Here is a 26,484-nt window from a genome sequence, read left to right as displayed (position 1 = left end):
TTTCTTACAGGTATATTTTTCAAGTCATTTATATTATCAAGCGTATCCATTTCCAATTTTATTCTAATCAAATAATCCGCAGCAGCTAATATATCTTGTGGTAACAAATATATTGTTCTTAGGTATATCAAGATTAGTCTCCGGTTCATATTTCGTCAACCAATTCTTTCTAATTCGTTATCTTTGTTGGAAAAAAAAATTAATTCCTTACATGAGGATTTAGAAAATATCAGATTCTTTCCTACACAAGTAAATTATTGATAAAACTTTAAAAAAAATTGGTTTGTTGAATTCATTGGTTTGGTAATGCAACGCGACTTACAAATAAAATAGAAATGATTTATAGATGATGAAGAGAGAAAAAATTTCATGAATTTTGATTTTAACAATACTCATTGTAGAAAGTGTAGCAGTTGAATCGACTTGGTAGCCAGAATTATTATATTATCTTTTTGGAATGCAAGTTTTGTTTATACATAGAGAAAGTGGGGTGCAATGAAAAATACAAGCACAGTTTGGGAGGGATCTTTTTCCACTATTCCAACCAGAAAAAAAAATCTACTTCCGTTCGACCAGTTCCAAGATTCAAGTCTCGAGCAACCCATAAATAAAAAAAAGAAAGATTTAAAAGCTACGAAAACATTCTTTTCTTTTGGAGATCACATACAAAAAGATTGGAACAAAATAGATTCAACGGCATGCCATCCATCCAAAAAACGAAAGATTTAAGAGCCACGAAAACATTCTTATCTCAGTTGTCCTCTTTTGCTGCTATAGGAGAGGAGAAGCTGAAACAGCATGAATCCTCTACCGAAAAACTGGTCTCCTAGGCAATAAGATTTGAAGAAAAAGAGCACACTTAGAAGAACCATTTCTCTTAAGAGCCGAAGGACCAACACATTCAGAAATCGGCTGAATAATATCTTTACACATTTTTTTTTGAAGGCAGAAAACTCATCCATCTTGTTGTAGAGACCAAATTCTCCACAACTCTTCAGGTAAGTCAATAACAGGCTGACAAGAAAAATTGAGCACTATAGTAAATGAATCCTATCTTCATTAACCAAGTGATTATATGTAGAAGTAAATGTTAATACTCTGGCCATGGCACATTATGTTTTAATGCATCAACATATCATCTCTAAAGGTTTATTTCAGTATAAGCAATTTGTCAAACAAGGCCACACATGAATCAAGGCCCGAGATAATATCCACAAACAGAAACATTTACCACGGAGGGGCTAAATCCAGATGATGTTTATTGAAAATCTCTAGACAACTGACATAAAACCGACTGCACCACTACAACATCATATTGAAAAAACTAGAATCTGTCCACTGACCATCAAAACAAGTCAAAGTAATCATCAGTCTTGCCGTTTACATTTGACCAAGACAAGAAAGAGCAATCAGGCTGAAGCAGTGAGACTAGAGTCGAATGCTGCACCCAGCAATATCTTCTGCTTCCCTTTTGTTCTCTCCATCCCAGGGGGAAGCAAGATATCCCTGTACCACTTCCTCTCCAGCACATCATATGTATATATTCGGGTCAATATGTCTGAACTTAGTGAAACCATAATCAACTTTTGATTGCTTATACATTGCATCAGAACATTACTCTTGTAAAACTCCCCACAAAAGTTTGCTGGTGTGCAGCTCACTGTTCTCCACCTCAGATTCTGCAACTCAAAGACTTGCAAACGACAAGTTCTCCCAGATGTTGCCTCTAGAAGCAGGAGCTTTCCCTCACCCTCAGCAAGTGAATAATCTGATAGATTAGATGGTAGTTGGACAAAGAATTGCTCCCAGATGTCATTGTCCATATTATAAGAGATCAGACCATCTGGTTTGATACGCAGAAAGTAGACCTTGCAACCAATTGATACAACCTTTGATCCAGGCACAAATGAGAGAGGAAGGCAAACTGAAGGTAACCGACCACGATGAATCCAATTATTTTGAAGGGAATCATATATGACATAAGACCCACCGGTTCCCAATGAAACAATTTTGTATCCACTGCTTATGTTATCTCCATTCAGAGTCATTCCAACTTCTACAAATGGCCAACGCAAACAGGGTGGATGTGGAAGTGGTCTGACTGAATTCTTAAGTGGGTTGGCGACACAAAGCCTTTGATTGTCAGTGTCATATAAGCAAATAAGGCTACCAGCAGAAGCCAAAGGACGGACATCCTTCCCATGCAGATGGGGAATAATGCAACGGTACCAATTCCTTTCGACAGGGTCATACAGCGCTCCGCTGTTTTCTTTTTGAAAAATTACAACGTATATCCACGGAATTCCTGCCAGCTGTTGGCAGAACCTGTAAGAAGTAAGCAAAGAGTTCCAACCTTTACATACTGCACGGAAACGACAGATTGGGGCCAAGGGAAGTCGTTTCAAAACTGCTTCAATAAGATGGTCTGGTAAACCTTTCCAAACAGAGTCATCATTTGAACTCGAAGCACCAAGAGAAATATTGCAGTTCTGTCTTCTGCAGGATCTCTGGGCAGGCCTAACTTCTGCCATCTTCGCAACCCTCAATTTCCTGCTTGTAAATAAACCCCAAACAATCATCAGTGAACTGTTATAGAGGATAAAGGAATATCAACCATGCAGATGAAACACTGGTAACAGCAATTCAGCTCATCTTACACATTCCTTTAAAATATCTCAGAAATCTAAAAAATAAAGAGGAATAAAGTGTATTCAACGCATTGTACATGCATTCAAATTCATAAACATAACCAAAAAAATAGTTGACACACATCTATTCCCTTACAGCTCTTCCCATAAGAGTTATGTCTCATTTAAGGACCACTCAGAGGTTCTAAAACTGAAGGGATTATGTGTAACAGAAATGATCACCTTGATATTTAAAGCAACTAAATTCTATAAATTGGCTCACCAATATACCAAGTTCAGGTACATATCAGTAAACATGTAGAATTATTTACCAAAATTAGAAGCTGAATCTAAATTAGTTTGTTGTGTTCAAAAATTTTATGCACATGATAGGCTGAGTTGTCTACAAACAAATGAAGATGTTCCAAGAAAACAGAGCTATAAATCTCTCATTCATTCATAAATATAGATCTGAAAGTTACTTTAGTCTGTCTAAGACAATAATTGCTTCTAAGATACAATATGAAGATCAACTGGGTGATGTCTATGCAAAGGTTGTTGGCCAGCACTCTTTCCAAATTGTGTGTTCAAGGCCAAGCATGGAAAACATGCATAAACCACTTAGAGGGCTGAGAGATTAAGATTAGTTTTTTAAGAACTATTAATATTAGACTATTAATGGATTACTGTATATGAAATGAGCTGTATTTGGGCTCTGCCCCCTTTATTTCTTCACTAATATGGATCACCGTAATGTAAAAAGGTCTAGTCCCATATTAATTAATAGAAGATTCTTTTGGAAGAGAATGGCACATATGCAAGCTTTACCTTTATCAAGACAACAACTGTATCAGGCAAAATTTTTGACTTTCCTTTCTGCAATTTTTTTAAGGAAACTGTTCTGCACAAATTATGTTTTTGATAATAATAACTGCAGAATAGCACCTTCAAGCATTGCGTCATGAATACAGCAGTTTGCTTTCCATCTTCAAATAGATAGACTTGAAGTTTTAACCCTCAAGCATCTCAATGTAGCTTGTGGTGCATCCATGTTAAGTTCCAATATTTGAATTCCTTCACTGAATCAGACTATAGAGGCATGAAGCCCCTGAAATGATTCTCATTCACAACCTAAACAAAGCAACCAAAGAAAACTTAAGAATTGCTATTAACCTATGATTGATGAAGTCCATATAGAACAATCCAAATCAAATAAAGAAATAGCATATCGAGGTGTAAGTGAGGATGAGCCTTGGTGCAACAGTAAGATTGCTCCATTGTGACCTAGAGGTCATGAGTTCGAAACACAGAAATAGCCTCTCTACATGCAAGGCTGCATACATATGACCCTTCCGAGACCCTGCAATGATGGAAGCCTTGTTCATAGGGCCGCCCTTTTATATTAGGGTGTAAGTAATTTGTGGATGTATGGATTGAAAATGTACCTACAGTCACTTGAGAAAACTTGAACCTTGGAGTTGTGCCAACGAAGAGAATTTGTCCCTGAAACAGCAAATAACTCAAAATGATGAAATTATGTAGTGCTGCTAAAACATGAAATAAAAGCACGAAGGCACTTTACAATCTGAAAGGAACAAGAAAAAATACAAAGAAAGTAGAGAGACACCCCCAATTAACTCCTAGCAGAATATCCAAATTTTAAATTCATGGATATCATCAGTAAGAAAAATGAGTTAAGAAACTCAAAAAGTAAAGTCGGATTGAGTAACAATGTTCCTTACGTAGTTACACAAAGCAGTTACCTGGTCTTTGCACTTCCATACGCATGCATATGCATATAAGTATGTACTTACTGCGAAACGTACATGCATACATACATATGTACCTACGTAGGTACATACAAGCATACATGCATGCATGTATATATGTACTGAGATACACAATGAGCAAAATCACATATATATTGCATGTACATATTGTCTACATTGCGCTAGAAGTTGGAGTTCATATGAAACTGACTCTTTAGTCATATAAAAAAGTGAAAATATGACAAAAATATTTCCATTATTCATCTTAGAATAAAATGTGTTTTTAAGGCAAAAAGTGTATAGTAAGAGAGCACCTCATTGGAATGGCCATATCACATGCCTACATGCATCACTCAAAGCTATCAAAACAAGAGTGTTTAGATCCACAGTCCAAGATACAAATTAATTAGTAATCACGAACCTAAGTCTGGGAACACAATGTTTTATGAAACAAATGCCTTTTTTCTTTATCTTTTTTAGAAGAAATACATGTCTTTATTAATGAGATGAATTACCAAAAGGTTTCAGATTAGGTAACAGAGAGATATATTTTCCAAATAGACAAAGTCGTATCAAGGTTTTGCAACCAAGATAGGCAATGACACATAATTCAAAAATGTGTCTTTCTGCATAATTTCTGAAATATTAGTCCATATTCACATTATCCACAAGGATCATTAAACTCGTTGTAGACTAGCTAGGCCATTCAAGCAGGTCTAGGCAGGGTCTGCGAGCAAGTTTAGCGACATCCACAGCTAGTTTCTGCAGCAGAACTTTCAGAAGGCATGACTATCCATTATCGGCCTTCTCTTTTTTTGATGGCATCATCAACAAGATCTACAAAGAGAAAACTCACAGAGGAGCCTATTGGGATCAAAATGACCATGATTCAAGGTCATCTGAAACGCCAAATTGCCTAATTAAACCAGCTTAATAGTTTCAGTAAGCATTAACAGATTGTACCTCCTAATCCAAGAAGAACTCAGTGATGTGATAAGAGGGAAGTCAAGATATGGCAAACTATGGAAATTCTATGTTTTCTGTTTTTGAGAAAATTTGACCTCTTTAGCTGGAATGGCAATCTAACACAAATTGCTGGAGATTGGAGATAGAGCTCACTAGCAAAAATTAAGACCTTGCTTTGTAGAAAGTAAAGAGGAAAACATTGCTCTTAATTTTCCAGAAAAACTTGTTTTTCTTTATTCTTTTTTTGGTATGAGATTCGAGTTGAGTGAATTGAAGGAAGAAATTCCTTCTCTTCAATTGGAGCAAAGAAAAGATACCCTTGCAGCATGGCACTCAGCCTCAACCTACCTGCAATGACCATTGTTATCTTTAACTCCTAACATTTCATAAGCTATCAATGGTTGTTAAGACTAACTTCAGTTTGATCAGCTCTCCCAAGATAGTGCAAGACCTGCTAAGAATTTGGATAAATAAAGAATACAGAATTCAAGCTGAATCTAGTAAATTCTTGTTCTTTTTAAGAATATCTAACATGTCATAGTCCTTTGAAGCTGGATCAATGCTTTGTATGATATCTTGAAGAAACATCATAAAATACAAATATATAGATGAAAATTCACATCAAAATAATGTAAGAATATTAGAAAGAAATAAATGATAATGAAAATGGATATTCAAATTCACTCCCAAATTAATGGCATCATATGATCTAGACCTTAGATGCCAAAATCAGAGGGAATACAAGATGGAAAAGCAAATACTTTCGAAACACTTTTGTTAAGGAAGTGCTTAGGAAGTGGGTGTAGGTTCAAGATTGCAGAAAGATTCCACCGCAAGTGCATTACCCTAGGTCGAAGATTCCAGCTGCTAAGATCTAGCCACCAACTAGGGCAATCCTAGATTTTTGTAATATCCAGTTTAAAATCAACTGCAACTACAAAAGCAAAGTATAAGAAATGTGTCCATCCTACCACACTCTGAGTAATTGCCTAAAACTCCATCACCTGCAATACCTCTATTCAATTCCTTTATTTCTTCACAACATTATTTCAGTTCTTTTTAACCATCTATCAAGTTCTTTGAAAGACGTGCACACATTACACCATCAACCTTCTCCCACCAAACCCCAATTTTCTTCCTCCGAAGGCATCCTTTATTAGTCTTTAGCAAGTGAGATAGTCTCATCAATCACTCATAAAACTAAAATATTGGCATTGCCTACCCCACCACATATTCTATGATTATTTATCATGACTATTATTGAGTATCTAGTCCCTACCAGTTGCAAAAAATTATTCATCTGCCCGTAATGTGGTTCAGTATATAGTCTCAATCATTTGTACTTGCATAATACCAAATATACATCTTTATCTAATTGAGGTTCCCGTCAAGGTTTTTAAAAATCCAGGGTTTCGTCTGATGTGGAAGCCTAGGCCAAACTGGGAAAGAACACGTAAAATACTTGATTAAGAAATCTAGGCTGATATTATAATCTCATATCAGTTGACATATAGAGATATATTTGTTGTTATGGAGATAAAAATGATCCATATAAAGTTTATATCAATATCGATGAGCCATGGATATTGATGCAAACTGATATCTCAGCAAGGATAAAAACAATTTCCTATTTAATCCTTCATATAGCCATTCTATGAATTATGAACACAGCTTTGAAATTCAAACATCCTCCTACAATGTTTAATACACAAGCCATCAATGACAATCTTCGAGTGTCTGATCTAATTACTTTTGACAGGTCTTGGAACTCTGAATGACTCCATGAGTTGTTTGCTTCCCGCTTGGATAATTAGCTACAAATCTATACTATTATATAGTGGCAATTGGGGAGACAAAAATTGATTTGATTGGGGAGAAGGAAGTAATTTCCTCGACCTATTTAACTCAAATCTCTTAAAAAAAAATAAGAAAAGTAGAAGAATTGGTTAAAGTAGGGTCTAGTCTCTTCGTATACTAGTGAAGATGGCCCTTGTATAATTTAGGCCATATTTGTCTTCTAGTTGAAAGAGGATATAGCTTTCTTAAAATAGACATGAATAGTAGAAATAATTATGAAAACGCTAAAATCCTACAAAGATAGATCTCGACTTTTACATCGACTTCGTCTTTAGCCACTCCACCTAATGCTTTCCGAATTACAAGATATGCCCGATCAAAATCTTTCCTGAAAAGAAAATTTTGTTTTAACCAACCTGTTTCAGGGCCTAAACGACGAAATTTGGCCCTGATCGCTCACACTTAAGGGATGGTTCCATGTATTATAGCAATATGTATTTTCAAAATTTGATATACAGTTGATCCTAAATTTTATCTTGTTAAATTTGTTTCTTTTTTTTCCCTTGTTCTCTCTGAATATTATTTTGTTGGAGAATTCCTATGATGCATGTAGCATATTTTTCAATCAATCTTACATTAGATGATTTTTGTTTCTCTAAGAAGAAGCTTATAATTTGTGGGCATTTCATACCCTAGATAATTTGATGTGTACTTAGTTTAGTCAGTTGACCCTAAAAAGACATTATATCATATCTAGATATAATAAGAAGATTGGCCTTGATTAGAACCTCTCAACTAATACCTAGGTTAACTCCAACTCGAGCTAAATTAGGTATGCAAATGGGTCAAGTGGGATAGGGGAATGCTTGACCCTGATCTAGTTTCATGTTCGGGCCTTGACGATGGACCAAACCCAATCCAAAAGACAATCGATTTGGGGCAAGTCCACAAGAGATGTTTTAGGCACAACAGGTCATTCAGATCGGGTTGGGTCATGGATGACCTAGTCCCAAACTGATATTCGGCGTTTGGGTCGGTCAGGGTTGCTTGTTAGGTCAAGAACAATAACAAATAAACCTGAAATTGAATATCACATGTATATAAAAGTGAAATTTTAAGCATAATAATTGATCATTTAATCTTGGCCCTTGCTATAATACATCTCACAAGAAAAATAAGAAGCTATTCAAGAAACGGCAAAATATAATTTCTTGAACCTTTCAATCCCTTCAAGTCGAAGATCAAACATACCACAAAACTTGTAAAGATTCTATGACACCCTAACATGAAACCAGAATGATAAATAATACATCAAAAAGAAGAGAATAGATGATCGGACCTCATACCAAGCACGGTGGGTTAGATACCACCGACTCAAATCAAGAACCATCTCCCCATCTTCACCAAACTCAACCAAGAAAGAAAATAAATAACATCAATGAGATTAGCACATGAGATCTAACCAATAAATGATTAAAAGAAGGAAAAAAATTAATTCAAACCAGTCAAGAAAGGCGATTAGGGAAGGTAATCGATTCGAATCAAACCTCATATTTGAAAGGAAGATTTTGTTGGAATCGAGACGGGGATATCTGGGGAAAGTTGGCGCTCTATGCCCAGATGCTACCGTCGTGGCCAACAATAGCAATGAACCAGACCTCCAGGTGATTGACATGGAGGAGGGGTAGGGCTGATGGACCAAACCGTCGAGCAAGCCGATGTCGCTAGACGGCTGGATCGAGATAAAGAGATCGGGATTCAGGGATCTAGGGTTTCTAAGAAACGGAAGAAACAAGAGAGCTTTTAGGAGAATCGGGAGTTGGGGTTAGGAGTCAATATAGACAGGCTCACCAAAGTCACCTCTTTTTATTTCATGGCTTAACAAGTCTAAAAGGTTTTAGGTCGGGTAAAAAATAAGGACACCTAACTAAGACCCAGATTACATATGAACCGGGCCAGGTCTAGTCAGGTCAAAGTTCAATAATCCCAGACCGAACCTAAAATGTTGAAAGGGTCTAATTTTGGAACCCGACCTGGCCCTATGGGTCCTCACAAATGGGTCTAATCGGGTGAAACAGGTCCATTTGGGTTGGTTCACGGGTCAACCCAACCCATTTGCAACCTTAAGCTAAATTTGACTAATCTTGATCTAATCTATATGGCAACAATAATATTTATGTATAGTAGTTATTCCACATAAGTCATTTTAAAATATAAAATATGACTCTAGAAATGATTTTTGTTCTGTAAGTTGATCATGACTAATTTCTTATTGAGGTTTAGGAATAGAGTTGGTCAGGTGTAGGACATGCCATGGATTATTTGTCATTTGTAATAAAATAAAATGAGATAGAATTGAGCCAAAATTTGTTATTTGACTTCTATGAAGCATGTAAAAGAATTTTCATATATTTTGGGTAGGTTTATAGGTCAATTTCAAAGAAAGTAGACTCAGCATACTAACTTTGGTAAGGTTAAGTTGCCAACAATGGCTTGTGCTAGTCTTGGTCGGTCCTCAGCAATACTCGTAAAGCAAGCACGAGGGAGCTTAGAGTCCCATCTCTCTCTCTCTCTCTCTCTCTCTCTCTCTCTCTCTCTCTCTCTGAGACAGGCAAGCATGCACACAATAGTAAAAATGATCAAGCTTCAATTTACCAATATAATCTTCTATACCAACACCAAGCCTCATATTTAGACCCACTCTTGGGTGACCTTTCTAACTTTGTTATTAAAACTCAAAATAGATTTATTTCCTCCTTTAGAGAATACACCTTTTCTTAACTGGCTGGTAGCAGCTAGTGGATAGAACATAACTATTTTCATTGAAAGAAGGAAGCTTTGCACATTTCTTTGATTGTCATGTGACCATTAGTCCACTGAAACAAGAATGTGCTACATGTTTCCTTCTTTAGCAAATATGCATATCACACAACAATTGATCTGTTACTAGAAACAATTCTTGAACCTTCCCTTAATTGGTCACAGGTAATTTTATTGTTTCCACTACCATTATAATATGCATCATTAAACTTTTCCATAACTATGTAGAAGTAATGCATAGCATATAAGAACTGGCCTGATACCCAAAATATTTGTTAAACCTCTACTTAACTAGCAACAAATAATGAATACCAAATAATCATTGTTCATTTATTCGTAGCATGTTTAAAAACAAGCACTTAAGCCTAAGTGTATGCTCAATGGTGACTAGAGAAGACCCCTAAAAAAGGAATTAGCTTTCACTTATCCATTCATTCATTTCTTGTTTATTCATATCATTCATCCATTCATTAATTCATTGAGCAACAAAGTGAACAATTGCCCAAATACATTTTACTCACCATAAAAAGAAAGAAATGACTATTGTTTTCAAAACTTGAAGTTATGTATAGCAATGGCTAAGGCATTCAAATAATACAGCCATTAAATGCTTAAAATTTGAGTTAAATGCACAAAGTTGTAAAACTCTTCGCATGAGTTATACTATCAATTCACTAATTTTTGTTGAAGAGGAAACAAATGGCATCCACGATCATATTACTATTACACTCATAAAAGCAAAAAAGTAAAAAAGATAATATGGTCATTCAACAATGTGATGATTTTTACCTGTTGAAATATAACAGAAGCCTTCAGAAGTCAAAGCACAACTCTGATTTACGAAACAAGGAGATCCTCATGAGTTTCTATCGAGAAAGCAACATTGGTCAGTATAAAATCTGTATCAGTCAAGACATCACAAAATAGCAAAACTATACACCATCAAAATGTCCTAGAAGTCAATCATGTTAATACCATGGAAAACTTCAGAAAAATCTAATATCTTATATAGAGTGGAAAGAACAAATCTACCGCAAATCTAACATCTAATCATGCAAAACAATAAGTAATAAATAGATTGTTGAATTCCTTTTTTTAAAAAAAAATACTCAACTTAGATAAGCCTTAATCCCAAACTAGTTGGGGTCAGCAATATAAATCCTTTTTCCTCCATTCAGTTTAGGACCATACTTTCTGAAAACTTAAAAATAACATAAACTTCCAAATTGTTGACAAAGACATTATAGAGATTTGTTCAGAACAACCTCACTTTGAATAGCCAACCTACAAATTTAATAAAGCATGAAGCAAAACAGTGCTTATAATTTCAAAGAGTTTCAAACAATCAACTTAAAAAGGATCGAACAAAATGCAAACAGAAACACAGAGAATAATTTAAATTTAATATTACTCTATTGCTCAAAACGTTTATCAAGTGAGAAAAATTTAGGGACCCTGCAATTTCCATAATACAGTGGAATCCCACCCTGTGAAGCACCTCACCACCATAACCTACAAAGGAAAATAGTAAAATTGATTTTTCTGATTTCAAGAAAACATCAATCAAAACCATATTATAATAGAAAATCATCAGAATTCAGCATTCCGACATTATAGTGCATTGTAGAAAACTGGCATCCAACATGAAAATCAGTAAATAGTTCTTAAAAATAGACCTTTAAATCTGAACTGCATGGAATGACCTAACCCTAGACATCTAATCTAAAAATGGATGAAGTTTCCAAACTCCGAATAAAAAATGAACAATGAAAAGCCAAGAATCTGAAAAGTGAAAGAGAGAGGGAAGGGTCCAGGGGAGAGCGGACGGAAAGAGAGAGAGAGAGAGAGAGAGAACAGGGGAGGAGGCAATGTGCTTGCCGACTTTACTCAATTTCTTCAACATAAAAAAAGAGCCCCTCCGGAACCCTTGTTTCAAATGAAACAGGGGAACCGGAGGGTGAAGCCCCTTCTTTGCCCCTCCATGCCCATCCTCGAACCTCCGTGGCCCTCCACCGGCATCCTCCAGCCATTTGTCTCCCTCCCTCCCTTTTCCTCTCTCCTATTCTCCCTCCCCCTCTCTCCCTTTTCCTCTCTCCTATTTTCTCTCTCTCTAGCCCTCTCTATTGTGTCGACACAAGCACGGCACGGAACGACGCGAGGGCCATACCGAACCATGCCTCTAGGAAACTGGTACGTGCCCTGGTACTAGCATAGCGATCCTTGGAAAACACACATTAGGTCCACTAAAATTAAAAAAAAAAATAAATAAATATAATCCAAGTACTCTAATTTTAAGAAACAACAACAAAGATCTTAGAGAGAGAGAGAGAGAGAGAGTTTGACCTTTGAATTTTGGAGATTTTCAAGAGAAAAAACTTCTTAGACCATCTTGAGCAAGGCAACTTTTTCTTTATGCAGTGCACTACTGCTTGTTCAGCAACGTCCAGTATAACCAGGAATGTTTTGCACCTCCGCAACCTCCTATTTCTCACATCAATCAAAAGCTTTCATAGCGATTACTATATATTTAGCTTCTCTCCTTATTAGAACCCAGAATTGGAGATAATTATTTGAACGACCAAGTTTAGGCAACACCGCCCACATATTATGGGTGAAGCTATCTCTTTGAAAGAATTGCATCACCATTTCCGAAGATGGAAATATATGCACAATCCCTTTTTATTAACTATGTCGTCTTACAGTTGAAATACACCTCTTTTTGTGGGGTTCCTTTTTCCTACAACAGCCAGAGCAGTTGTTTTTATTGTGTATATGACAGTTGACTGATGCGTTCTATGTGGGAAAGGCATTTTTGAGATTTCATGGAAAAAAGTTGAGGCATCTTATGATGTTGTTGCCCAGATAGACAACCCAAGAGGGGGGGTGAATTGGGTTTTAAAATAATTTTACAATTAAAACTTTTGTAGATGACTAATTAATACTTTTGCAAGGTGATTAATTAGTTGCTATGTGCTTTGAGTGAAATGAGAATGAGAGAAAGAGAGACAAGCAATCACAAACACGATGTTTATAGTGGTTCGGAGCTAACCCTTGCTCCTACGTCCACTCCCCAAGCCTCACTTGGGAATTCACTATAACCCCTTGGATTACAGCCGGTTGTTTTCCAAGCTCACAACCAAACTTGTTGTTTTACGAGCTCATAACGAACTCGGTCGGTTTTCCCAGGCTCACCGACTAGAACCACCCCGATTGTTTTCCCGGGATCACAATCGAACCCTTACACACGTTGGTTTTACACTCGGCTCACCAACCAACCTCTATACCCTTGATTCAACCAAGCAAAGACAAGATGTAAATAAAAGGGACAAACAGAAAACAAAGCTTCTCAAAAGCAGATAAATAACAATATAAACTGAAGAGAGGTTAGAAGCCCTCAAACACGTTTGAGTTGGAGTTGAGTAGGGCTTCTTGAGCTTCGGGTCTCCTCTTGAATGTCTGGTCGACTTGAATGCAGGAGGAGGCTTCTTTAAATGCTGGGAAGAGGAAGTTGGATGGAGTTAATTCCGCTCTTCCCTCTTTTCGTTGAAAACCAACTTGCAGAGAATGAAAGCTTAATCTCTTTGAGTGGAATGGTGCTTTTCTACCTTGCTACAGTCCTCTGTGGCTATTTAAGCCATCCCCCACGGAAACTAGCCGTTAGACGCCTTTTTCTGCCCGTTCTGCACACTCTGCACAACCTGACAATATGTCCGTTGGGGGGTCGGAGTCGACTCGCACGATCAGGAGTCGACTCGGCTGTAGCGGGAGTCGACTCATGCTTTTCTGGAGTCGACTCGGCAACTGTTCCGGATTTGAATTAAAGTGGCCTCTTCGACTGGGAGTCGACTCGTCTTGACCCGGAGTCGACTCGCCAACTTCTGGAGCTGACTTGGCATTTTCGGAGTCGGCTCATCTCATGAAATCCATGGAGCCAGTTTTCAACTTGGCCCACTCGAGTCGACTCGATAATCCTGGGAGTCGACTCGGCGCTCAGAGCCCGAACTCCCGATCTTCTGTCTTTTGGCTCGTCCAGTCTTGGAGTCGACTCGAACTTCTCTGGAGTCGACTTGGCTCTCAGTTTTCGAAACTTGGCCTTCTGTCTTTTTAGTGGAGCGCTGCCTTGGAGTCGACTCGTGTATTGCGGGAGTCGACTCGAATCTCAGAGTCCGAAAACTCCTCTCTGACTTTTTTTTGTGTACCACTGAGAGTCGACTCTCGCTTTCTTTGGAGTCGACCTGCCAACCATCGGAGTCGACTCGCGTTCCACAGGAGTCGACTCGAATCTCAGGGTCGAAATAACGCTCTCTGACTTTTCTGTCTGTAGCTTCTTGGAGTCGACTCATATTACTCCGGAGTCGACTCGGTAAGCATCGGAGTCGACTCGTGCACTTCAGGAGTCGACTCGCTGACAGGTTTTAAGTTGATGCTTTCTGTTCGTCTGTCTGTTCTCAGTCGGAGTCGACTCGTACTGGTCTGGAGTCGACTCGAGCCCGTGCCAGTGATTCTGATACGCTTGGAGTCGACTCGTAATATCCTGGAGTCGACTCGAATCTCAGACTTTGGTTCAAACTGACTTCATACCTTATCCAAAATATCTTGAACCAAGTCTAGAAACACTTAGACACGATTTTCACTGAAACACTTAATTGAATTCATTAGTAAACATAAGATATACTCAAATGCTTTGAGCTCATCAAAATCAAATAGGGGTTTTAATCAATCACTCCACAATCTCCCCCTTTTTGATGATGACAAAACTTTGAGTATATGTAAAGTGAATTGCTCAATAAACAAGGAAATAAAATCCATAAATGAATTCAAATATCTGGTAATTTAATATATCCAAGCTTGAAAGGTGTGAAGCAATAAATTTTGGAATTAAAGCTCCCCCTTTCATTTGGAATTATATAAGCCTTTATATCATGCAATCAATTGTTTGGCTTATATATATTTAATGATTTAGCTTTCTTAAAAACATTCAGATTCTCCCCCTCAACATATGCATTCTACTTATGATTTGATTCTCTGAATTTTCTTTTAATGTATTGAATTTTTTGATTTTAAATTTTTGGTTTTTAGAGGAAAAATCTGTCAATTTGTTCTTGAGTTGGATTCAGCTAATCTCCGAATATCCCTTGAATAGATTCTGGAGATTACTCCATTAGGAGCCCCAACAGAGAGATAATGAGCCTCGAGGTACCAAATCCACTAAGAATAAATTATGTTTTAATTTTCTTTAATTTTCATTTGAGTCCTTTTGTATTTAAGTATTTCTCCCCCTTTTTGTCATCGTATCAAAAAGGAGGTAAGCAGTACACACAATCAATCATAGATCAAATTGCACAGGAATTGAAGAGAACATGTCTACTCATTGTATTGATTTGTATGTAAATACATTTGAGAATACAATAAGTAAAGCAAAACAATACATGTCAAAATACAAAACGATATCTAGGGCTTCCTCGAAGAGGATGTGGCTCCCCGAGGCATGCGGTCAGCAAGTGCTTGGACCGCATTGGTGACGTGCTCTAGCTGTCGGATGATGGCCGAGGTGGCCCTGCTATGCATCGTGTCGAGCTCGGTCACCGACTTCTGAAGTGTGTCCAGCTTGTCGATGAGCACATTCGCCAAGCGCTCGGCCCCCTGAGTAGTGGTGCTCATGTCCTTCCGGATGTCATCGCGCATCTTCCGAGTGATGCCCGTGACCTCACTCATACTGGAGAACTGAGCCTGGACCAAACTCCGGACATTGTAGATCTCTTCCCGTACATGGGCCGTCATGTCAGTCACGGCTGTCAAGGAAGGGACCAACTCAGAAGATGTGGGTGCAAGAGTGGGAGCAGGCACTGTTCCTCGGAGCTCCCGAAGCAGATCATCTCGCAGGTCTCGGACAATCTCCTGCCGCAACTCCAGGAGCTGCTCAGGAGCGATCCGGACCTCCATGGGTGGTGGAGCTGAGGAGGAGGGTCCGGCTGAGGTGGTAGGAGCAGAAGTGGAGGAAAAGTCAGGATAATCTGAGTCTGGCTCAGGACTAGGGGAATGTCTGGTGGTATGTGTGGAGGTGGAAGATTTCCTAACCCAGGTCCCCTCTACCTTCCGAAATCCCATCCTGTGTAGGGTCTCCGGACGCATGCGATCTGTCCATCGCAATGCACGAGAGGGTTCCCCCTCAGGAATAGGGAGCTCGGCCTCCCTAAAGATAAGGGTGAACAACATGCCATAGGGGAGGGTGAGCCTAGGTCTATCTAGTGGCTCACACAGATACCTATAAATGAGTTTGGGGAAGTTGATTGGGGTGTCCTGAAGAATATAAAACATAAGGGCGAGGTCCCTCTCAGAAACAAAATCGAAGCGGCCAGTCTTCGGAAAGATGGACCTAGACAAGATGCTCAGGAGGATCCGCACCTCAACAGGAAGTGAGCTAGCGGACACCTCATCTAAGGGGGACTGAGGTGGGTATCCTAGAATGGCCGTAAGGGCCTCAGTCCTATCCTCGGGATGTGTGGGAGCCACCCCTACTTGTGGAAGGTGGAGGATGTGGGCAATGATATCCTCCGAAATGAACAAAGGGACACCGGCTACCGTGCCCTCTATACCCCCATCTCCCCGATGGACGGTACCGTAAAACTCTCTAACTAATCTAGGGTATGTGGGGAGATCTAACGTAAGGAAATATTCTAAGCCCTGGACACGCAATCTCTCACCTATGGTGAAGCCCTCCCGGGAGAGATAGTCGAAATCAACGTATCTCCCGGTGGAGACCGCCTTCCCGGCGCACGGCCTCGCGGGAACCGCCCTCGGCGGGGAACGAGCCGGAGGTTGTGGCCTCACGGGGTCGTTCCGAGCCTTGGAACGCCGCTCGGCACCGGTCGCGGAATGGGGCCTCTTCCGGCTTGAGACAACGGATTTGCGAGGCATGGTTGACCTAGAATGGGATGAAAACCTAATGGGCGATGAAAAATCGACGGAAAAAGGACCTAGGGGCGGCCGGAGACGATCTACGAGTCGACTCTAGGGTTTTGAACAGTGGCGGCGGTGAAAAGAAATGTTTTCTAAGCGATGAAGTTAGGGTTAAAAAGTCGGATCCCGACTGCGAGTCGACTCGACCTCGAGTCGACTCCAAAGTATGCGCGAGTCGACTCTCCTTATGCGCCTATTGACCCCGACTCTCCTTATGCGCGAGTCGACTCCCGACTGTATGCGAGTCGACTCCACCTCTGCTGCCATCGACCTCGAGTCGACTCCCGACTAAGCGCGAGTCGACTCCCCCTTACGAGCCGACTCTGAAACTTACTCGAGTCGTCTCGAACTTTGGCACGCACCTAAAAATCATGCTATGTTCGTGCCGAATGAGGAAAAATCACTAAATTATGATCTGATTTGATGATCATTGAAAAGAAACTCTATTTTAACCACAATCTAATCATCAAAATCAATGAATCTAGTGGAAACTACCACTAGGATGGATCAATCACTCCTAATCCCCTCCTAAGCACACTAAATCTCTCTTCACTTAAGGGTTTTGTAAAAATGTCAGCTAATTGATCATCAGTACAAACAAATTGAAGTGTCACATCACCATTCAGTACATGATCTCTTATGAAGTGATGTCTTATCTCAATATGTTTAGTTCTTGAATGCTGAATTGGATTTTTAGTTAGATTAATGGCACTTGTATTATCACAATTAATAGGAATTTTGTCTTGTTTAATGCCATAATCTTCTAATTGTTGTTTGATCCACAAGATTTGAGCACAACAACTCCCGGCTGCAACATATTCAGCTTCAGCAGTAGATAAAGCAACCGAGTTTTGTTTCTTGCTAAACCATGAGATTAGGTTTTCTCCTAGAAATTGACAAGACCCGCTGGTACTTTTTCTATCAAGTTTACATCCAGCAAAGTCTGAATCTGTGTATCCTATTAATTTTAGGCTAGATTCTTTAGAATACCATAAACCTATATTCTTGGTTCCTATTAGGTATTTAAAGATTCTTTTGACTGCAATTAGATGAGATTCTTTAGGATTAGACTGATATCTTGCACACATGCAAACACTAAACATGATATCAGGTCTACTTGCAGTTAAATACAACAAAAATCCTATCATACCTCTATATATCTTCTGATCTACAGATTTACCTGATTCATCTTGGTCTAATTTGCATGATGAGCTCATGGGGGTGCTGATTGATTTGTTTCCCTCCATATCAAACTTCTTGAGCATCTCCTTGATGTATTTGGCTTGACTGATGAAGATGCCTTCTTCAGATTGTTTGATTTGAAGTCCAAGAAAGTAATTCAGCTCTCCCATCATGCTCATTTCAAATTCACTCTGCATCAAATCAGCAAATTCTTCGCAGAGGCGATTGTTAGTAGCACCGAAAATAATATCATCAACATAAATCTGTACTAATAACATATCTTTGTTTTGCCTTTTCAGAAACAGTGTTGTATCTACATTACCTCTAGAGAACTCATATTCTAATAGGAATTTGCTAAGTCTCTCATACCATGCTCTAGGTGTTTGTTTCAAACCATAAAGTGCTTTGTTCAATTTATAAACATGATTAGGGTATTGATGATTTTCAAAATCAGGAGGTTGTTCTACATATACCTCCTCATTAATATACCCATTTAAAAATGCACTTTTTACATCCATTTGAAATAATTTAAAGTCCTTAGAGCATGCAAAAGCTAGTAAAAGTCTAATTGCTTCAAGTCTAGCTACCGGAGCAAAGGTTTCATCAAAATCTATACCTTCTTCTTGATTATAACCCTTTGCTACTAGTCTAGCCTTATTCCTTATTACAATACCATTTTCATCAAGTTTATTTTTATAAATCCATTTGGTACCTATAATTGAATATTCAGTAGGTCTTTCAACTAGATTCCATACTTTGTTTCTAGTAAATTGGTTTAATTCTTCATGCATTGCATTTATCCAATTTACATCTTTTTCAGCTTCTTCTATGTGTTTGGGCTCAAAATGTGAAACGAAAGCTAGATGATTGTTTAAGTTCCTAAGGGATGCTCTAGTCCTAATAGGTTGAGACGGATCATCTAGAATTAATTCCTTAGGATGCCCGTGAGCATACCTCCAAGCTTTAGTTAGCCCATGATCTACTATAGTCTCTTGGCTTGATGATGCATCTTCAATTAATTTTTGATTGTTATCTTGTAATGTCATCTCATCAATCTTTTCTTCAAGAATTTCCGTATCATCATCAAAATTAACTCTCTTACTAGAGGAGATATCACTCGAGTCATCAAAAACAACATGTATAGATTCTTCTATGACTAGGGTTCTTTTATTAAAGACTCTATAGGCTTTACTAGTTGTAGAGTACCCTAAGAATATGCCCTCATCAGATTTAGAGTCAAATTTTCCTAGATTATCTTTCCCATTATTATGAACAAAACACCTACATCCAAAGATATGAAAATAGTTTACCTTTGGTTTTCTGTTTTTCCAAAGTTCATAAGGTGTTTTCTTTATAATGGGTCTTAATAGAACTCTATTTAATATATGACAAGAAGTATTAATGGCTTCTCTCCAAAAGTACTTAGGGAGGTTACTTTCACATAACATAGTTCTAGCCATTTCCTCTAGAGCTCTATTTTTCCTCTCCACAACTCCATTTTGTTGTGGTGTCCTAGGTGCAGAAAAATTATGAGTTATCCCCTTTTTACTACAAAACTCATCGAATAACTGATTTTCAAATTCGGTTCCATGGTCACTTCTAATGGCTATGACTGAAGAATCTCTAGCATTTGTTACTTCCTTATGAAACTTTTTAAAGACTGAAAAAGCTTGATCTTTATGTGCTAAGAACATAACCCAAGTGAATCTAGAGTAATCATCAACGATAACTAGACCATATTTATTTCCTCCTAGACTTGTGGTTCTAGTTGGTCCGAAGAGGTCCATGTGTAGTAGTTCTAGAGGTCTAGAGGTAGAGACACAATTTATAGATTTAAAGGAGTTCCTTGATAGTTTGCCAAATTGACATGCTTCACATATTTTATTCTTTTCAAATTTTAATTTTGGCAAACCTATCACAGAATCTCTTTTAACTAGTTTAGATATTGTGTCCATGCTTGCATGACCTAACTTACGATGCCATAACCAACTAGCATCATTATCCTTGGTTTCATTAACAACTAAACGTGGGTTGTGTTTGGCAAGATCCTCAAGGTCTACAACATACACATTTCCACGTCTTATTCCTTTAAAAACTAAACTATTGTCATTTGGATTTGTTATGATGCATAGTGATGGTTTAAACATGACATTATAGCCTCTATCACATAATTGACTAATGCTTAATAAATTATGCTTAAGACCATCAACATATCGAACATTATCTATAAAAGTAGAAGGGGTAATTTGTACTTTACCTATACCAATGATGTGACCTTGGTTGTTGTCTCCAAAAGTCACAGCACCTCCCTTCTTAGCTTCAAGGGTGAAGAATTGATCCTTGTCACCCGTCATGTGTCTCGAGCAGCCACTATCCAAGTACCAGCAATTTTTGTTGACCTTGGCTGCAAGACACTCCTACACAAGCAAATCATGTAATCTTAGGTACCCAAGTTTTCTTGGGTCCTTCATGGTTAGTCATGTTGGTTCCTTTTAGAACCCATACCCTTTTAACTTTTCTTTTTGTTTTTCCTTTTCTATAATTGCACACATTTGCTTTATGTCCTACAGTTCCACAACAAAAACAGGTTATTTTCTTAGTTTTACTTTCTTCTGCTTTAACAAAGAAGTTACTAAGAAGTTTTTGCTTATTTTTAGGTTTATACCCTAAACCCGCTCTATTGAATACCGCTCGTTGACTGTTAAGTATCATATTCAATTTTTCAGAACTATATGTAAATTTTTCAACCAAAGGTTTGTATTTTTCAAGTTCTTTAGTTAGAGTTTGTTTTTCTGTTTTTAGAATGTTTAAGTCTTTTATGAGATTCTCGTTTAAGATTGGTTTATTGTTTTTAAGTTCTGAAATTTCCTTAGTTAGTTTTTCATTATCTTTGCTCAAGGTATTAGTCTTTTGAGTTAAGAGTTGGTTGCTTGTCTTAAATTCTAGTTTTTCTTTGGTGATATAGTCCTTATCCTTAACTAATTTATCGCATTTATGTAGGTAAGATTGATTAGCTAGTTTTAGCTCTTTATTCTTAACGTTTATAGCCTTATATTCAATCATTAGTTCATTAAATGCATCATACAGTTCATCAAAAGTAAAATCAAGATGTGTTTCGGATGTTACCTCATTTTCATTGGCCATGAAGCAGAAATTGGCCTTTTCTTCTTGTTCTTCATCCGATGATGACAATGATGCGTCGGAGTCCGATAAGGTGGTGACAAGGGCTTTCTTCTTCTTGTACTTGCCGCTCTTCTTTAGTAAGGGACACTCAGCTCTGATGTGTCCCGGCTTTTTGCACTCATAGCAACCAATCCCCTCATTTTCCCTTTCCTTACCTTTATCCTTGCGATAGGAATTTGAGGGGCCTCTCCTTTGATGATAGGACTTCTTGTGGTTGATGAATTTTCTGAATTTGCGCACAAGAAGAGCCTCATCATCATCTCCCTCATGATCCTCTTCTTCACTGCTGCTACTGCAAGATAAGTCCTTGTTAGATGATGTAGATTTAAGAGCTATTACCTTTTTCTTATGGGTGGACTCTTCTTCGCTGTGCTGCTTCATTGTTAGCTCGTGAGTCATTAAGGATCCAAGGAGCTCTTCAAGTGGAAGTTTGTTCAAGTCCTTAGCTTCTTGGATTGCCGTCACCTTGGCTTCCCATGACCTTGGTAGACAGCGAAGAATTTTCCTGACAAGATCACTGTTAGTATAGTTTTTGCCAAGGCTTTTTAGGCCATTGACAATGTCAGTAAACCTAGTGAACATGCTAGTGATTGTCTCATTAGAATCCATCTTAAATAGTTCATACTTATGAACTAATATATTTATTTTGGATTCTTTGACTTGATTCGTGCCCTCATGGGTCACTTCAAGTCTGTCCCAAATCTCTTTTGCAGAATTGCAAGTAGAGACTCTATTGAATTCATTCCTATCTAATGCACAGTAAAGCACATTCATTGCTTTAGAATTGAGTTGTGCCTTTCTTATGTCATGTTCATCCCAATCCTTTTCTAGTTTGGGTACAGTGACCCCCTCTACATAGATGGATGGGATGTATGGTCCATTTGATACAATGGTCCACATCTCATAGTCTTGGGCTTGGATGAATATTCTCATCCTAGCCTTCCAATATGAGTAATCGGATCCATTAAAGAATGGGGGTCTTTGGGTGGACTGACCCTCAATGTGGGAAGATCCAAATGGGGTTGTCATTTCGATCTTTTACTCTTAGGGTAGAAGAGTTTAGGCTCTGATACCACTTGTTGCCCAGATAGACAACCCAAGAGGGGGGGTGAATTGGGTTTTAAAATAATTTTACAATTAAAACTTTTGTAGATGACTAATTAATACTTTTGCAAAGTGATTAATTAGTTGCTATGTGCTTTGAGTGAAATGAGAATGAGAGAAAGAGAGACAAGCAATCACAAACACGATGTTTATAGTGGTTCGGAGCTAACCCTTGCTCCTACGTCCACTCCCCAAGCCTCACTTGGAAATTCACTATAACCCCTTGGATTACAGCCGGTTGTTTTCCAAGCTCACAACCAAACTTGTTTTACGAGCTCACAACGAACTCGGTCGGTTTTCCCAGGCTCACCGACTAGAACCACCCCGATTGTTTTTCCGGGATCACAATCGAACCCTTACACACGTTGGTTTTACACTCGGCTCACCAACCAACCTCTATACCCTTGATTCAATCCCCCGATTGAACCAAGCAAAGACAAGATGTAAATAAAAGGGACAAACAGAAAACAAAGCTTCTCAAAAGCAGATAAATAACAATATAAACTGAAGAGAGGTTAGAAGCCCTCAAACACGTTTGAGTTGGAGTTGAGTAGGGCTTCTTGAGCTTCGGGTCTCCTCTTAAATGTCTGGTCGACTTGAATGCAGGAGGAGGCTTCTTTAAATGCTGGGAAGAGGAAGTTGGATGGAGTTAATTCCGCTCTTCCCTCTTTTCGTTGAAAACCAACTTGCAGAGAATGAAAGCTTAATCTCTTTGAGTGGAATGGTGCTTTTCTACCTTGCTACAGTCCTCTGTGGCTATTTAAGCCATCCCCCACGGAAACTAGCCGTTAGACACCTTTTTCTGCCCGTTCTGCACACTCTGCACAACCTGACAATATGTCCGTTGGGGGGTCGGAGTCGACTCGCACGATCAGGAGTCGACTCGGCTGTAGCGGGAGTCGACTCATGCTTTTCTAGAGTCGACTCGGCAACTGTTCCGGATTTGAATTAAAGTGGCCTCTTCGACTGGGAGTCGACTCGTCTTGACCCGGAGTCGACTCGCCAACTTCTGGAGCTGACTTGGCATTTTCGGAGTCGGCTCATCTCATGAAATCCACGGAGCCAGTTTTCAACTTGGCCCACTCGAGTCGACTCGATAATCCTGGGAGTCGACTCGAACTTCTCTGGAGTCGACTCGGCTCTCAGTTTCCGAAACTTGGCCTTCTGTCTTTTTGGTGGAGCGCTGCCTTGGAGTCGACTCGTGTATTGCGGGAGTCAACTCGAATCTCAGAGTCCGAAAACTCCTCTCTGACTTTTTTTTGTGTACCACTGAGAGTCGACTCTCGCTTTCTTTGGAGTCGACCTGCCAACCATCGGAGTCGACTCGCGTTCCACAGGAGTCGACTCGAATCTCAGGGTCGAAATAATGCTCTCTGACTTTTCTGTCTGTAGCTTCTTGGAGTCGACTCATATTACTCCGGAGTCGACTCGGTAAGCACGGAGTCGACTCGCGCACTTCAGGAATCGACTCGCTGACAGGTTTTAAGTTGATGCTTTCTGTTCGTCTGTCTGTTCTCAGTCGGAGTCGACTCGTACTGGTCTGGAGTCGACTCGAGCCCGTGCCAGTGATTCTGATACGCTTGGAGTCGACTCGTAATATCCTGGAGTCGACTGATGTAGATGACAGAGTTAGGGTTATGCGCCTGGTCACTTATATGACAGCTGAACAAAATGCAGAGGAGACTACGGGGTGCGCACCAAGTCGCTCATACGGCAGCTGGAATAAAGTATAATGCATGATTCAGTTACAGGATCTCATACATGTGAAGGGGACATTGCCAATTACTTCAAATTGTCCTTGTTGCTTGGTCAGGCAAGGGCCAGACATTTTAGTCTAAATCAGGTATGACTTGTCTACAGGCCCCTGTATACCACCCACAGTTTAGGCAGACATGTTTCACTTGATTCAATTGATCTATCAATTTGATTCAAAAGTGACAGCCATGTCTCTTCTATATCTTACTCTGACCAAAACATTTAACAATTTATAAAAGAGTCTTCTTTTCTCACTCTTTTTTTTTCCTTTTTGAATATGGGCATTCATTAAGTTCCTAAGCTCCATGAAGCAATAAAAAATTGTGTTTGACCTCATCAGATCTTGATGTTTATGTCTACCACATAAGGTTTGCATTCTCAGTATTAGACCCGTACAGGTACTCAACCAGTACAGACATCATAAGCAGCAGTCAGTTTTTGCTCAAGCATCTTAGAAGTGCCTTTCTGAGAGAAGGCACCTATCTGTTTTCAGGGGATGGAAGAGAGTAATAGGGCCACTGGTAGGAATTACAAGAACAGAATTGGGTCTTGGGGGGCAGAATCAAGAGGAAAATTGACTTAATTCTGGATTAAGCAGTCCAAAAACAGGGGAACATGCAATAAATCTTAAAGCAAAATAAGGGAAGGATAAAAATAACCTCTTGTGGTTGAGTATACAACTTTGAACAGAATGTCTGGTGAAACAGCTACAATACAATTGGGCAAGAAAAAGTAATTCAAATTCAGTAAACTCATCCTTAGAACGATTGATACACTATTTTCTAGTCAAAGATCTGAGGTGGTAACAAGTCAAGGTTCATGCCCATGCAAATAATGCATGTAATGAACCAGACCCGTCCACATAAAAGCACAATACGGATGTATTAAGTGATTTTCCAAGCTACCTTGTGGAATGTACTCATAAACCAAGAACCCCTCATCCCCTCTCAAAGCAGTATCCAACCAAGCTGACAAGGCTTGTATAGGGTAACATTATTAAGAATGGAACGTCGACCAGGAATTCATGAGTTCCCTGCCGCACATCAAAAAATGAAAACTTGTCCATGACAACATTATCAAAATCAAATCTTTTCAGCAAAAACCATCCGCAAATACCAAATCCTAAATCCTAAACAAACAAGTTTGCTAAGGAAGGAGAAGGTGCTTGAAATCACACACCGAAGAGCTCTCAAAAGGTGAAGCAATGAGCATTGCTGATCTTCTCTCAGCCCGGAGACTTCTCCAACTCTACACACCAAAGAGGGGCAAAAGGATTGCAAAAATATCCCAAAAAAACACACAAAATTCAGAAAAATCTCACAAACAAGAGGAGCAAGTCATGAACGCCGGCAAACCTGAGGAAGGGACCGCGAAGCTGCGCCACGTTCCATTCCCCTTTGAGCTTCTCTCCGGCAAGGGCCGGTGAGGAATTGACGACGTTTCCATAGTCTAAATCTCTCCTTTCTCCCTTGAAGGAAAGAGCACCGGTCACCTCCCTAAAGGACTTTACCCAGGTATTGAATTAAAAAAAAGGAAAAGAATGTCAAAACCGTCCAAATAGAGATCAACGGTGGTTATCTATTATGAGTTACTTGTAATTATGCTGCCTAAAGATCATTAGGTAGGGAAAGATTTCCTTAAAAAAAGACTTGGATTCTATCTACAATCCCAAAAACCTAACAACAAAGAAAGAAAGAAGCAATAGAGGTTTTTGGGGGCAATCAATTTTTTACAAATTTCTATTGATTTTTTTTTTATTTTTTCATATTCAAAATAATTTCTTAATTTGCTAGGTAATTTCTAGTACGGTCGGCAGAACTATTCCAAACCGCTTGATTTGAGGCATCCCAAGTTGTACCGGCGGTAGACCAGAATGATTTTGACAACGAAATCGAGACCGGCGATGGAGGGAGAGAATAAGAAGAAAAGAGAGGGGGAGAGAGAGAGAGAGCAGGGGAGGGAGGGAGAAGGCAGCCGGGGCCGGCCGGTGGAGGCCAGAGAGCCTCCGTGGGGGGAAGGCAGAGGCTGGGGAGCCACAGAGACAGGGCTCCGCCTCCGATCCCCTATTTTGTTCGAAACAGGATCCCAGAGAGGGGCTCTTTTATTTTTACGAATTTTAAGTGAAAGCTAGCAAACTCATTGTCGGCTTTACTTATTTTAAATGGGTTCGCCGACTTTCACTTAAAATTCATAAAAATAAAAGGGCCCGTATCAGGCCCCTATTTCGAACGAAATAGGAGATTAGAGATGGAGCCTCGCCTCCGCAAATCTCTAGCCTCTGCTTCCTTCGTGCAGCAGCTCCCTGACACTCTTCTGGCTCT

At 39.2% G+C, this 26,484-nt stretch overlaps 1 protein-coding gene across 38 annotated transcripts; it reads right to left on the bottom strand.

Annotated features, from left to right (window-relative positions):
• Positions 1-1,117: 1,117 nt before the first annotated feature.
• LOC103719805 (F-box only protein 6) lies at positions 1,118-25,800 on the bottom strand. Of its 38 annotated transcripts, none has more exons than XR_016400134.1 (8): positions 25,519-25,800; positions 25,343-25,411; positions 20,379-25,196; positions 18,120-18,332; positions 10,769-10,845; positions 4,073-4,130; positions 3,456-3,987; positions 1,118-2,550 (listed from the first exon to the last, which is right to left on the bottom strand). XR_016400134.1 is itself a non-coding variant. In XM_088719556.2 (8 exons), exon 8 carries the CDS (start codon positions 2,529-2,531, stop codon positions 1,410-1,412), a length of 1,122 nt encoding a protein of 373 aa, XP_088575682.1. In that variant the 5' UTR covers positions 2,532-2,550; positions 3,456-3,987; positions 4,073-4,130; positions 10,769-10,845; positions 24,823-24,870; positions 25,069-25,196; positions 25,343-25,411; positions 25,519-25,681; the 3' UTR covers positions 1,118-1,409. The 38 variants fall into 38 exon arrangements, 33 of the variants coding, with proteins under 33 accessions (XP_088575682.1, XP_088575685.1, XP_089786138.1 ...); XM_088719556.2 differs by lacking the exon at positions 18,120-18,332 and having other exon boundaries at positions 24,823-24,870; positions 25,069-25,196; positions 25,519-25,681; XM_088719559.2 differs by lacking the exon at positions 18,120-18,332 and having other exon boundaries at positions 3,573-3,987; positions 24,823-24,870; positions 25,069-25,196; positions 25,519-25,681.
• Positions 25,801-26,484: the final 684 nt, after the last annotated feature.

Source organism: Phoenix dactylifera, chromosome 4, assembly GCF_051530095.1.
Source record: "Phoenix dactylifera cultivar Ajwa chromosome 4, Ajwa_hap1_PhDact_Kaust_v1.1, whole genome shotgun sequence".
NCBI classification, from domain to species: domain Eukaryota; kingdom Viridiplantae; phylum Streptophyta; class Magnoliopsida; order Arecales; family Arecaceae; genus Phoenix; species Phoenix dactylifera.
The sequence above is the reverse complement of the archived record's forward strand: the minus strand, read 5'-3'. Positions and strand labels throughout refer to the sequence as shown.